Genomic DNA, 12,044 nt, shown 5'->3' with positions numbered 1-12,044 from the left:
TCTAACAATAGTTTTTTGGTGATTTACGCTTTCAAAGTTAACCAAGTTTAATAATGAAATACAAAAATCCATATAAAACCTAAATAATGATGTGTTCTATTTAATTTTAAAATTATCGATGTAAGACCATTTCAAATCTGAAAAGATATAAAAGTTTAATAGATCTCGACCTGTGAATATGGAAGCACAAAGAGATTGACGTATTTCAATAACACTTGATATAGTTCTATTAAATATTATATTCCATGAGAGAATCACAAATATTTCGAGATATTTTTTTCAAGAAAATTACATATAAAGTCTAAAAAGTGTATATAAAAATTATATATTTATATATCGTTTTAGTTCGATTTTTTTCTACTCAATACCAAACCAAATTTAATTGGATTTTTTAATTGGTCTGGTATGACTTTTCGATTTTGTGTGATTTTTCAATTCGATTTGAACCATCCTAATCTTGAGTTGATAAATTCACATCTTATATCATTGATTTCAAAAAATTAATTAATAACCTGATATGATTAGATTGGATTTACTAAATCTTATTAATTTCTTTCAACCTTATCAAGTTCTATTTAGAGAACTTTTGCTTTTTATTCTTTAAATTTTTGAACGAGATTCAGCCGTAACGAGAGCTAGGCGAACCCCTATATAATGTTGCGTATTTTAACAATGGAGGTTGAAATTGAAAGTGAATCTAAGAGATTATGAAGAAGAATAATCTCTGAACAAAACATTCCAATGCTTGTAGATAATTGAGACTAAGAAGAAGAGAGAAGTTTATTGATTCAACATAACAAGCCTTTTACAATCTATATGTATTTATAGCTCATCTTCTACTATTGAGCTTCACTAACAGATTCTGACGGACTAACCACCACTGACCTCTCTAACCGTATAACTGCTTTAGTGTGAAATGTCCATACTACCTATTCTAACTATTTAGCATATAACAACTACCCCTCCCCCCGGTTAAGAGTCCTTGTCCTCAAGGACAAAGTGAGGAAAATGATGTTTGAAAGTAGTAGCATCCATCCAAATGCTATCCTCAGAAGGGCAGTTGAACCATTTCACCAAATATTGTTGACATTGTCTGTTGTGCTTGGTAACCAATCTGGTTTCAAGTATCCTTTCAGGATCCAAAACAATATGACTATAAGAAGAAAGTGAAACTGGTAAATCAGATACCACTGGGTGGGAACCAACATATTTTTTAACTGAAAACATGGAATGTGGAATGTATTTTAGCATGAGGTGGGAGCTGGAGCTGGTATGCAACAGAGCCAATCTTCTTGAGCCCTTGAAAAGGACCAAAATATTTGGGCTGAGCTTGTGGTAGGAGTGACCTTTTAGGGACATTTATCTGTAAGGTTGCAGCCTTATAAAAACCACGTCTCCCACTGCAAATTCCCTGAATGATCTCTTCTTATTTGCCAAAGCCTTTATTCTAGATTGAGCTAGTGCAAGATGGTGCTTCAGTAGCCTGATTGTTGCTTCTCTAGCTTGTAAGCTTCTATCAACTTCACCCACCATGGAACTATATGGAATATAAGGCATGTGTAGGGGAGGTTTTTGACCATAGAGTACCTCAAAAGGAGTCAACTTAGTGGCAGAGTGATATGTTGTGTTATACCACCATTCTGCTAAAGGCAGCCAATGAGCCCAATATTTGGGCCTATATGTACACATACATCTAAGGTAACCCTCCAAACACTTGTTGACAGCTTCAGTTTGACCATATGACTATGGGTGATAGGCTGTGGAATGATGTAATTGGACCCCTTGGAAATCAAAAAGAGACTGCCAAAACTTGCTCAAGAACACAACATCCCTGTCACTCACTATAGTTTGGGGCATGCCATGAAGTTTGTAAATGTGATCTAGAAAAGCTTGGGCAACTGAGGGCAGTATAGGGATGTTCCAGGCTTATGAAGTGAGCATATTTGCTCAGCCTATTTATTACTACCATTATCACAGATTTACTGTGATTGTGGTAGTCCTTCAATGAAATCAATGCTAATATCCTGCCATACCTTATCTGGAATAGGCAAAGGCTGCATTAGTCCTAGGCTCTTTACACTCTCCGCCTTACACTTTTGTCATACTTCACAACTTTTGATATATTAAAAAATGTATGTTTTCATCTTTCTCTAGTAATACAACTAGCTTACCCTTTGCAGTGTAGCAATCATACCTAAGTGACCTCCTGTAGCCCTATCATGTAGGAATTGTAAAATCTGCTTCCTTAGATCTTTGTAAGGGCCAACAACTATCTTCATTTTCCTGTATAACACACAATCCTTTAGCATATATATGGGCTTAGCTAAAGGGTCCTGCTGGAGCTACTGAAGAAGCTGCTGTAGATGAGGATCAGTTGCATAAGAACCTTTGATCTGCTCTATAAGGTCTAAGGATACAGAAGAGAATGTCAACAGTTCTGCATCAAACTTGTCATCAACCTTGGGTATTCTAGATAGAGCATCAGCTACTAAGTTGTCTTGACCCTTTTTGTAGGTGATTGTATAGTCATATCCCATTAATTTAGCCAGCCATTTCTGCTGACTGGGAGTAGAGATTCTCTGCTCTATTAGGTATTTCAAGCTCTGATGGTCTGTCTTGATTGTAAAATGCCTACCAATAAGGTAAGGCCTCTTACTCATATATGCTAAGGGGTGGCCTCCCTGCATCAAAACAACTCTAATATTCACCCCACAAACATCAGTCTCAATAACAAATTCCAAGAAAAAATCAGGAAGTGCAAGAACAGGAGTTGTACTCATTGCTACTTTGAGTTGTTCCAAATCTGTATTTGCCTTATCATTCCATTCAAATATATCCTTCCTTAACAATGCAGTCAAGGGCCTTGCCAACACTCCATACCCTTTAATAAATATTCTATAGTACCCTGTCAATCCCAAGAATCCCCTTAATTCTTTCACTATTTTTGGTGCTGGCCATTCTACCATGACTTTAATCTTCCCTGGTTCAGCTGTTACCCCATCTTTTGTGATGATATGACCTAAGTATTCTACCTCAGATTGACCAAATTGGCATTTACTCATCTTAACAAATAAAGAGTTTTCCTTCAACACATCAAAAGCTTTCTGTAAATGTATCAAGTGGTCTGACCATGAGGAACTGTATACTAGTATATCATCAAAGAATACCAAAATAAACTTTCTTAAGTATGGTTGGAAGACTTTGTTTATTAAACTCTGAAATATGGACGGGGCATTGGTCAGTCCAAATGGCATGACCACAAATTCGTAGTGACCATGATGGGATCTAACTGCAGTCTTTTCTATATCTTTCTCATGCATCCTAATTTGATGGTAACCAGATCTTAGGTCCAATTTTGAAAAATATTTAGCCCCTACCAATTCATCTAGTAGCTCTTCAGTCACAAGTATAGGAAATTTATCTTTTACTGTATGATTATTTAGTTGTCTATAGTCTATGCATAGCCTCCAAGTACCATTTTTTAAACTATGACTATAGGGGAAGAATAGAGACTTACACTTGGTCGAACAACCCCTGCATCTAGCATTTCTTGAATCATTCTTTCAATCTCATCCTTTTGATTTGCTGGATATCTGTAAGGTCTCACATTCACTAGTGGTGTTCCTCCTTCAAAATGATCTTATGGTCATGATCTCTATGAGGAGGTAAGCTCTTAGGGGTTGCAAACAACCCTGAATACTGGTCCAACAATGTCTATAATTCCCCAGGTACTTCTTTCACTTGGTTAGAGCTGAAGCATTCTACTCCTCTATCAACTGGTTGTACATCTGCTACTAGCATCATGCTCAAGCTTCCAATCTTATTCAGTAGCTTCTCCATTTGATGATCTCCAATTACTTTGGATGTGCCTGGTCGACTGCCTCTCAATGAAACCTTTTTGCCTCCTATTTGAAATTCCATCTTCAGTTGTCTAAAATTCCACTTGATATCCCCTAGAGTAATGAGTCATTGAATGCCCAATACCACATCAGCACCTCCTAGTGGCATGACTAACATGTCAGCCTTGAATAACACCCCTTGCATCCTCCATGCTACTCCTTTACTCATGAAAGAGCTGTGCACCTTACTTTCATTGGCTATTGACACTGAGAAGGTAGGAATAGTGTCCAGTTTGCATCCGAGTTTCTTTGCAATGTCAATGTCCATGAAATTATATGTTGAACCAGAATCTATCAACACATGGACTATTTTTCCTCTTATCCCTCCTTTCACTCTGATAGTTCTGTAGTCTACAGTTCCTTCAAGAGCATGAATTGATATTTGAGGACTAAGGTTTGAATCCTCACAAGCTTCCTCTTCCACCACATACTCATCAACCCCCCCTTCATCACCACCTTCCCCTACCTCTATAATGAACAATTGCTTTTTGTTTCTTGCACACATGGCCATGTGTGTATTTTTTATCACACCAAAAGCATAGCCCCTTTGCCTTTTTCTCATCCATTTCTGCACTTGTAAGCCTCCTTGATGACTTCACTGCTGGTCGTCCATACGCATTAGGAGGTTTGCTTAACTCTGTCCCCTTCCCATTACCAGAGTATTGGTCCTGAGAGTAGCTTCTCGAACCTAGGTTCCAAGAAGTGTTAGGAGTTGGGAGTATAGGTTTAGAAGCTCTCATGGTCATATGATTCTGGTTTCTCTGTAGTTACAGAGAATGTTCAGCTAGTTTAGCCAAACTATAGGCCTTCATCAATGTTCTTGGGGCTAACATCCTCACCTAAACTTCAATTTCTGGTTTTAATCCTTTCAAGAAACAACTGATGGAATACTCCTCCGACAACTCTACTTGATTAAGCAGTCCATCAAATTGATCTAAAAATTCTTGAACCCCACCAGTTTTCTTTAATCCCAGTAATTTAGACAGGGAATCCTCATACAAATTATGCCCAAATCTCAAATACAAATATCTCATATAATCTCCCCAATTAGGTAACCCCTTTCCTACTCTAGATTTCATCATCAATTGATGTCACTTAAAGCCCATCCTTCTAAATTGATAGAAGCAAGCCTAACCTTCTGTTCTCCAGAGGTATTGTCATACTCAAAGAATTATTCACACCTATACACCCACCCTTTTAAATCCTCCCCATTAAATTTTGGGAATTTAATACGAGCATATCTATTACCTTCATTAAACCCGTTGCCTATTGTATGTAATCCACCACTATCGACTGGAGCTGGTGCGACTGGTGTTGTTGAGGTCGCCGGAGCTGAATCATATCGTCATGGCGTTCACCCAGTACCCGGACCTGCTCCCTAACTTCGTCTACATCTCGTCGTAATTCAGTGTTTCTGGTTGTTTCCGGCATGGTTTATGGCCAAGGTTCGCTAGCTCTGATACCAATGTTGCGTATTTTAACCATGGAGGTTGAAATTGGAAGTGAATCTAAGAGATTAGGAAGAAGAATAATCTCTGAACAATACACTTCAATGCTTGTAGATAATTGAGACTAAGAAGAAAAGAGAGAAGTTTATTGATTCAACATAACCAACATTTTACAATCTATATGTATTTATAGCTCATCTTCTACCGGTGAGCTTCACTAACAGATTCTAACAGACTAACCACCACTGACCTCCCTAACCGTTTATAACTGCTTTAGTGTGAAATATCCATACTACCCCTTCTAACTATTTAGCATATAACATATAATCATACATTTTACCATCCAAAAGCTCAATATGTTAAGGAAGATGACGTAATATCAATGTCAAAATGAATGAAGAGCTTGCATATATTAGTATTTAAAGATCTAAGATATTTAATTTTGGGATGCCACCTTACGGCGTTTAAATTTGAACGAGTGAAGTTGCATTTATGAATAATGTGATTTGCGCGCTTGACTGATTAATTGGCCACTACATGTTTTTAATAAGATATTGATACAATTTGTTATATATCCTCTATATATAGTCATCGCAATAGTTTGGGGTTGAGACATTATTGAATAACTGGTTGACATAGATTTAGAAATTTGTTTTGGTGTCTATATGTAATTTAGCTTCAGAAGCTGGCTATTTAGATGTTAATCGTTGATACGAGTAATGATGCTATGTAATGTTTTCATCGATCTTATTGTCTTTTTTTATCTTATAGGTTGATTATTAGATTTAGGGGTGTATATAGGTCGGGTTGGTTCTGATTTTGCAATTATCAAACCAAACTAATTGTGTCGAGTTATTAAATCTAAAGACCAAACCAATAAAACTCGGGTTTTTCAATCTCGGTTTTTCTTGGGTTTTTGGGTTATTCGGGGTTTTCGGATTTTTTTCCCGTAAAATTTTCTTAGAATAAAACATATAACTTGTGCTTAAAATATTTCTTTAACCCTAGTAAGATACAACTATATAAGGTATTTTTCAAGAAAATAATATTCCGTACAAAATATGAGATGTGTCATGGCGTTATCCTAAAATATTCAACAACAAAGACAATAAAAGTATGTAATATAAATATTACTAATTAAAAAGCCATAATAAAAATAGACATAATCTAAAAGTACTAAGTCATGCTAAAATAAGTAGACTAATTAGGGAGTATTAATTACATGACTAAACGCTAAAGAAAAAATAAAAATAGGTTATGCATTTTTATCTGAATTATTGTAAAACAAAATATTCAATACATTGCCGTTCGTAGTATTGAATTGAATGTTTTTTGTTAGCATTAATATTGATTTGATTTTGGTTTGGGCTTTTGTTAACATTATTTAAGTTACTAATATTAATGGCTATAAAACTTATTGGAACATTCAAAAGTTCTAAGTCCAACATTGAAATAATACCTTAAAAGATAAAATTATGAAAAAATTTAAGAAATATTTATAAATTACATCACAATAAGTATATTTATATATTTAAATTCTAAAATTCTATATATGTAATGTCGGGTTGGTTTGGTTTCAGTTTGATTTTCTTTAGTTAAAACCAAACCAAACCAATTATGGTCGGATTTTTTTTTCCAACACCAAACCATAGTTAGATTTTTTTTCTCAGTTTGACTCGAATTATCGGGTTGGTAAAATTTATTGGTTTACTTTGTACACCCCTAATTAGATTGTTGTAAAATATGGATTCCCAGCCAACTTTCTTCCCTCCTCCTCCTCCTTTCGCTAGCCTTCTCAGTGCCAAACTAATGAAATCTAATTCAAAATTCAGTCAACTCGCTAAAAAGAGCAAGTAACACATTACTCTTTTGTCCCCAATATAAAACTAAAAAAAAAAAAAAAAAACTAAACGAGGAAGAACGATAGTAAGAGTAGCTAGTAATTAGTGGATCAACATTTTTGACAAATTAAAGTACTTGATACAGACTGCAAGATAAAATAAAAAACTTGACATGTTTTCCATAGATTGTTAACACCACCCATAACATTCGACACAAAAAGAAAATAAAAAGGACAACAGAAGCAATACTAAAACAACAAAAGGACTCAAAACATAAACCCTAAACCAAAGCAAAATGTCAACAAAGATAAGACAACAACAACGAAACAGCAAAGCCTCCAACCATGACATGGGCCCTCAAAACCTAAAGCCTAAGCTCTAAGTCAAGCTCCTCAACCTTCTCTTCAACCTTCTTCTTCCCATTAGTCTTATCAACAGTAATAGTATTGGTACTCCCAGTGGATGAATGTGTTGATTCTTCACGCCTAGCAGCCACACCTTTAAAATAATTCAAACGATTCTGAAATAAAGCCAGTTGATTTTCAAGGCGGGCAATAGGGTCCGGGCCCTGAACAAGCAAAGGAGTCGCAGGTGCAGGTGCAGCAGCAAGAGGCACTTGCACCATCGGCTGTGATCGAATAATTGACCGTGGCCTGCCACGAGGGCGGGCGACAGGGGCCGGGGCTGGGGCCTGAACGAGCAAAGGAGTGGCGGGTGTAGGTGCAGCAGCAAGAGGTGCCTCCGCCATTGGCTGCGGTCGAATAATTGACCGTGGCCTGCCACGACAACGGGCGACAGGGGCCTGAGCAAGCAAAGGAGTGGCGGGCGCAGGTGCAGCAGCAAGAAGCAGGGCGGGGGCCGAGGCCTGAGCAAGCAAAGGAGTGGAGGGTGCAGGTGCAACAGCAAGCTGCAAGGCCGGGGCCGGGACCTGAGCAAGCAATGGAGTGGCAGGTGCAGGCGCAGCAGCAAGAGGTAGAGCTGGGGCCTGATCAAGCAAAGAAGTGGCAGGCGCAGGTACAGGTGCAGCAAGAGGCACCTGCACCGTCGGCTGCGGTTGAATAACTGGCCTACCACGATGGGGGACGACAGGGGTCGGGGCCGGCACGAGGGCCTGAGCAAGCAAAGGAGTGGCGACTGCAGGTGCAGGTGCAACAGCAAGAGGCTCCTGCACCATCGGCTGCGGTTCAAAGAACGTTCGCGGCTTGCCCCGACCACGGTTGCGTACGGTGATAGACTTGTTGTTACGAGCAATGAAACGGTTAAGGTCGGGGAGATAATGAGGTGGCAAGAGAAACTTGTGGTGGTGACTTTTTACCCAAGTCCCTTGAACCTTATGGAGGTGTTGGTGTCCCGCTAAGGCCTGGCTTGACGAGAAGAGTTTACGGCAATTATCGCAGCGGTAAACTACTATCGGCCCTTGGCTGGTTGTGTTGTAGTTATTGGTTTCATCAGCCATTATGCTTATCAGTGACTTTAATTTCTTGGGAGATAAAACAGAAGTGTTTTTTAGAACAAGAAATTTTTTCTTTGTTTTGATGATTTAGTGAGGAAGAACTGAAGAAATGCAAATGAAATATAAAGGGTAAGATGCATGATAAGATGGTAACAATATTTGCATATTCTGAAACATGGTAAGTAGTTAGATGTATTAATAAGGTTAAGGGAACAATATTGGAATTTTCTTTCAAAAACGACTCACATCTTACATGTTTTAGATTATGTAAACCTGTTAGGCAATGATTTTCTTCTTCTTTTGCTATTAGGCTCGTAAACTTAAGCAAAAAAGAATCTGAAAGAAAGAATAAAATTCAAAAACATGAAAATTTTAATATTGATATCAGATTTCTGTGAAAATTTTAATATTGATATCAGATTTCTTACTTTCTTCACATACTTTTCACGTTTGACCATTATTCTTATTCTTTTTCTGACGAGAAGGTGACGTGTATCATATCTGTAATAGGTCAGCTAGTAACGGTCCTCATTTTTTTTTCTTTCGTTAAAGAAAATAGCATTCAATTTCATTTTCTTATATTCAACCCTTAGAGTGTGAATTTAAATGGAACTATATATAGAACAACCAATGCTAGATAAGCACGGCATGCAGGATGCAATAGGAGTTATAACATTTAAAAGTTAAAATGGTTGATCTGGTTGTATGAGTGAATTCTTAAGATTGCACAATCTCAATTTTGGAGTTTGGATCAATTTATGTGTAATTATTCGTCTATAAATATGTTAGTATCTATTTAAAAAGGAGTGTTCACAGTTCAGTTAACTCAAATTTGATTTTTACCTGAAAAAGTCAAATCAACTATATATATCAATTAGTTAAAATAGAAACCAAAAGGAATTAAGTGAAAGTAACATAATGAACTGAGATGAAAGTAAGAAAGTTAAGTTTGTGAACGCACATTTTGGTTTACATGTAATATTGTTACGAACAATGAGAAATGACACAATTATTCTAGTTGAAAATTCATGAATTAAATATATGATATATATAACATACGTTCTTGCAATCTAATATATTCTAATTTAGGAATGAAACAACAATAGGAAAGATACACATGAACAATACTAGGCTCACATAGTAGAAAATGTAAATACAAAAAAAGAAAAAAAAAAGAAAAAAAAGAAGGTGAATAATACATACACTCATACGGTAGACAATGTAAAATCAAATAAAGTCGAAAGTCTTTGCGTAACAACTCAAAAGTATTTAAAATTGTCAAAGCTAATCAAATAAAGTCGAAAGTCTTTGCGTAGCAACTCAAAAAAGTATTTAAAATTGCCAAAGCTAAACTCCTATACAAATCTTGTTCATACAATTTCAATGGTATTTTTCAGCAATTTCCATCAAACGAGAGCAGAATTCTTGAGTTTTAGAGAACATGACCATATGATATGAACCTAGACATATTGGGGTGGATTTTTATCAATCATCCATCGTTGAACATCTGCCTTCATTGACAGATCTTGACTGCACATAATGTAGACTCTTGGAATCGAACCATACTTTTCTTTAGTGAGTTCTACTTCTTTTAACACTTCAGGATCATGGAACATTGGAGTGTGTCGCATCAACAACGAAGCAAGGATCATATCCTGTTCCAATAGAGAAGAATGCAACTGCTGATAATTAATTATTAAATGCATTCTTTTATAATATGATTTATTTACTTCTATTGACTCGTCCAACGTACTAGAGAGTAATGACATGATGATAATATTTGTTGAATTATATGGCCCTGTCATCTAAAATTTTATACGTTTATTTACATTTGATTATATTTTTAATAAACTTCCTCATGTGTTGTCCTAATTCTTTGAACGGACCAACCATGTGAACTGATGACAGGGTGACGATAAAATTAAATTAGTGACATCTTTAAATATGTCATGTTATAATTTGCAGTCATTTCTCATTTACAAGTTTAAATTGTTAGAAAGAATAAATTTATATTTGTTTAGTTAAATCTTTTTATGTGACAAGAATAGCGGCAACACAACACCAACAACAAGTATAATGATAATATTATTTTTATTCTAAAAGTATTTTTATTTTGACCTGCATAAAACATATTTATATGGCACATAGATTGTTTTTCTAAAAGTATTAGATGATAATTCGAAGAATTATGATAAACTATAAATGTGTAAAGTGCACTAACCTCAGCTCTCGAGTATTGGTACATCTTTGATGACAGAAAATTAGAGCCGAAGTATACAGCGGTTGGGGGCTTATCAGTACCATTATCATATTTGTATTTGTTGTCCTTGAGAAAATCTGACCCTTGATTTGACTGCAAATTGAGCAATAAAAGGAAAACATTTAGGAAAAATAAAATCAGAAGAAGATAATTTTTTTCCAAAATTTAATTCTCAATAAACGTTTACCATCTTGAACTTCTTTGTGTCTGGCTTAGTCTATGATTATATGTATTAAATTATACTACAGTTTAAACTCAACTTAAAACAATCTTGTTTCGATGGTTTCATCAAGCTAGGCATGAGTCAACGTGGGATTGTTGAAACATTTGTACTTAAGAACTAAAACAAAGTTTAACGCAACCGACATAGAAAGTCAAGCAGCAACTAGTTCAGAGCAACCTTATATATAAAACGATTTACTAAATTTATCGAGTAGAATAAAGTAAGAAAGTCGAGAATATATGTACTTGTTGAGTGATATGTGAGAAAGGGAAATCAGGGCCAGGCATATAAGCAGCAACAAAAACAGCAGCAGCAATTTTCTTTGGGAACATTTCCATGGCAAGTCGTCCACCCATGCCATGGCCGACTAGAACAGGCGATCGTCCGACGGAAGAAGCTCGACGACGTGCATCAACGGCTCAACATAGTCGGAGAGAGACTTGACTTGTTCCGATTCCTTATAGTATAGACGCCGGAGGCAGCCAAGTCAAGAGCAGTGGCCTTGTAACCTAAGGATATCAACGTTGTTATTACCTTGTACCAACACCATGCTCCGTGTCCTAAACCATGGACAAACACGAAATTTGTCTTCATTACACGCCTTTGACCTTTTTCCATATATGTGAATTTCTCTAATTAACAGTAAAGATCCAAATGGCTATCAAAGTTTGATCAAATTTTGCAATGCTTACTGTTTATTAAGAGGACTTCCGTTATTTGAAAACTTTAGCTCTCAGTTTTTGTCTAAGTTAATGACAAACTTTAATTTCCTTCTATTTAACATAATTAAGAAAAGAAAAACGAAGACAACTGAAAAAGATTAGGCTATAAATTAGTAGTAAATAGTAATTATTTCCGGAAAGTGTTGACTAGCTGATTATTAACTCTTTCTTTAATAGTTAGTGCCTGTGATGTAGTGT

At 36.2% G+C, this 12,044-nt stretch overlaps 1 protein-coding gene across 1 annotated transcript; it reads right to left on the bottom strand.

The window, feature by feature from the left end:
- Positions 1-10,018: 10,018 nt before the first annotated feature.
- LOC104223397 (methyl jasmonate esterase 1-like) lies at positions 10,019-11,620 on the bottom strand. Its single transcript, XM_009774830.2, has 3 exons — positions 11,370-11,620; positions 10,863-10,994; positions 10,019-10,296 (listed from the first exon to the last, which is right to left on the bottom strand). The coding sequence occupies exons 1-3, from the start codon at positions 11,478-11,480 to the stop codon at positions 10,102-10,104; spliced, it is 438 nt and encodes a 145-aa protein (XP_009773132.1). The 5' UTR covers positions 11,481-11,620; the 3' UTR covers positions 10,019-10,101.
- Positions 11,621-12,044: the final 424 nt, after the last annotated feature.

This window comes from Nicotiana sylvestris, chromosome 2, assembly GCF_000393655.2.
Source record: "Nicotiana sylvestris chromosome 2, ASM39365v2, whole genome shotgun sequence".
Taxonomy (NCBI): domain Eukaryota; kingdom Viridiplantae; phylum Streptophyta; class Magnoliopsida; order Solanales; family Solanaceae; genus Nicotiana; species Nicotiana sylvestris.
Note: the sequence above shows the minus strand (reverse complement) of the source record. Positions and strands in the feature narration are given on the sequence as shown.